Source organism: Frankliniella occidentalis, unplaced genomic scaffold, assembly GCF_000697945.3.
Source record: "Frankliniella occidentalis isolate FOCC.00 unplaced genomic scaffold, Focc_3.1 Scaffold409, whole genome shotgun sequence".
NCBI lineage: Eukaryota > Metazoa > Arthropoda > Insecta > Thysanoptera > Thripidae > Frankliniella > Frankliniella occidentalis.
In genome coordinates, this window is record NW_026267531.1 from 36,212 (window position 1) to 37,344 (window position 1,133).

The 1,133-nt window shown below is 41.7% G+C and overlaps 1 protein-coding gene across 3 annotated transcripts in view; it reads left to right on the forward strand.

The window, feature by feature from the left end:
- Positions 1-885: 885 nt before the first annotated feature.
- The window catches only part of LOC113215612 (uncharacterized), a 26,501-nt gene continuing 26,253 nt past the window's right edge, over positions 886-1,133 (forward strand). The window contains exon 1 of one of the 3 annotated variants that reach the window (XM_052274563.1): positions 886-1,074. In XM_052274563.1, the coding sequence (XP_052130523.1) occupies positions 991-1,074 (84 nt within the window). In that variant the 5' untranslated portion in view covers positions 886-990. The remainder of the gene's footprint in view (positions 1,075-1,133) is intronic. The other 2 variants (XM_052274562.1, XM_052274564.1) reach the window with 2 other exon arrangements.

Consider the following 1,133-nt stretch of genomic DNA (forward strand, 5'->3'; position numbering starts at 1 on the left):
CTCCTCAAAAAAGAGAAGAAATCATGGGAAAATGGTTTGCTGCCGTCAAAATTTTAGCACGACGCCCAGTTACGGTAGGGCACTGGGTGCAGTGATTTTAGGGCACTAGGAAAAGTGATTTTTAACATTGAGTTAGGTGTTGTTAGTTTGAGCAAGTTTGGGCAAGGACGGCCCTAGTTGACAAGAGACCTTCCTGCACAATGGAGAGACCTGAGGAGTGGCACCTTCACCTTTTGGCTCAACTGTGGGTCGAGATGGAGCAGCGAACCGTCTATTCCGATGAGAACTAGTTTGTAACTTTATCTAGGGCTCTAGGTAAGCTTAATTTCGTTTTGAAATAGCCGACTCCCGGAGCACTTGTTTTTCGAGAGGCACGAGCAGAATGGTATATAAAATTAGTTTCTAAGCCACTGTAGGTGTAGGGATGAAACCTGAGGATATACTTCTCAACACAAAGGATGGCTTAACACATTAGCAATATCAGAATAAAAATGAACTTCACCTTGAAGATATCCTATTGAAAGAAAAGTACACACTTGGGACATCTTCTTTTAAAGTGAATGCGCAGGATTTCTACGGAGGAAGTAGTGATGTGTGTACTTTTATCTCAATAGGATACGGTCATTAAAAGTGACTGCGCAGGATTTCTAAGGAGGTAGTCGTGATAAAAAAAATGGGCAATATCTTCTTTGTTGCAGTTCATCAAGTTCTACAGATTAAAACAGGGGTTTTACTGAAAATATTAAATATAAGCAGTTGTAAACGCAAAAGTAATAAATTCAACTGTTTTAAAATTCCGAGAGTGATATGGTTTGCAGTTTGGGCTCAGAGATGCAATTTAATTTACACACAACAGTTGATTCTATTCAGTATGTTTATCTAGGATCGCTTGACCTCGACTGCTGCTGCCCATGGATATAGGACACGCGACTCGGTGCAACACTATGGTTCTGTGTGTTTCTCTCGCTGTCAAGATAAACAACTATTGCAATGCCTCGTTTACTCCATTTGCTTACTCCGAACGTCATCGTCTTCTTAGAGGTTGTCACTTACTTGCGCGGCACCCCTCTAGCAGTACGTATATAGCAGCAAGGGTTAAGCTAGAATGTCCCAGCAAGGGACAACGAAGAAGG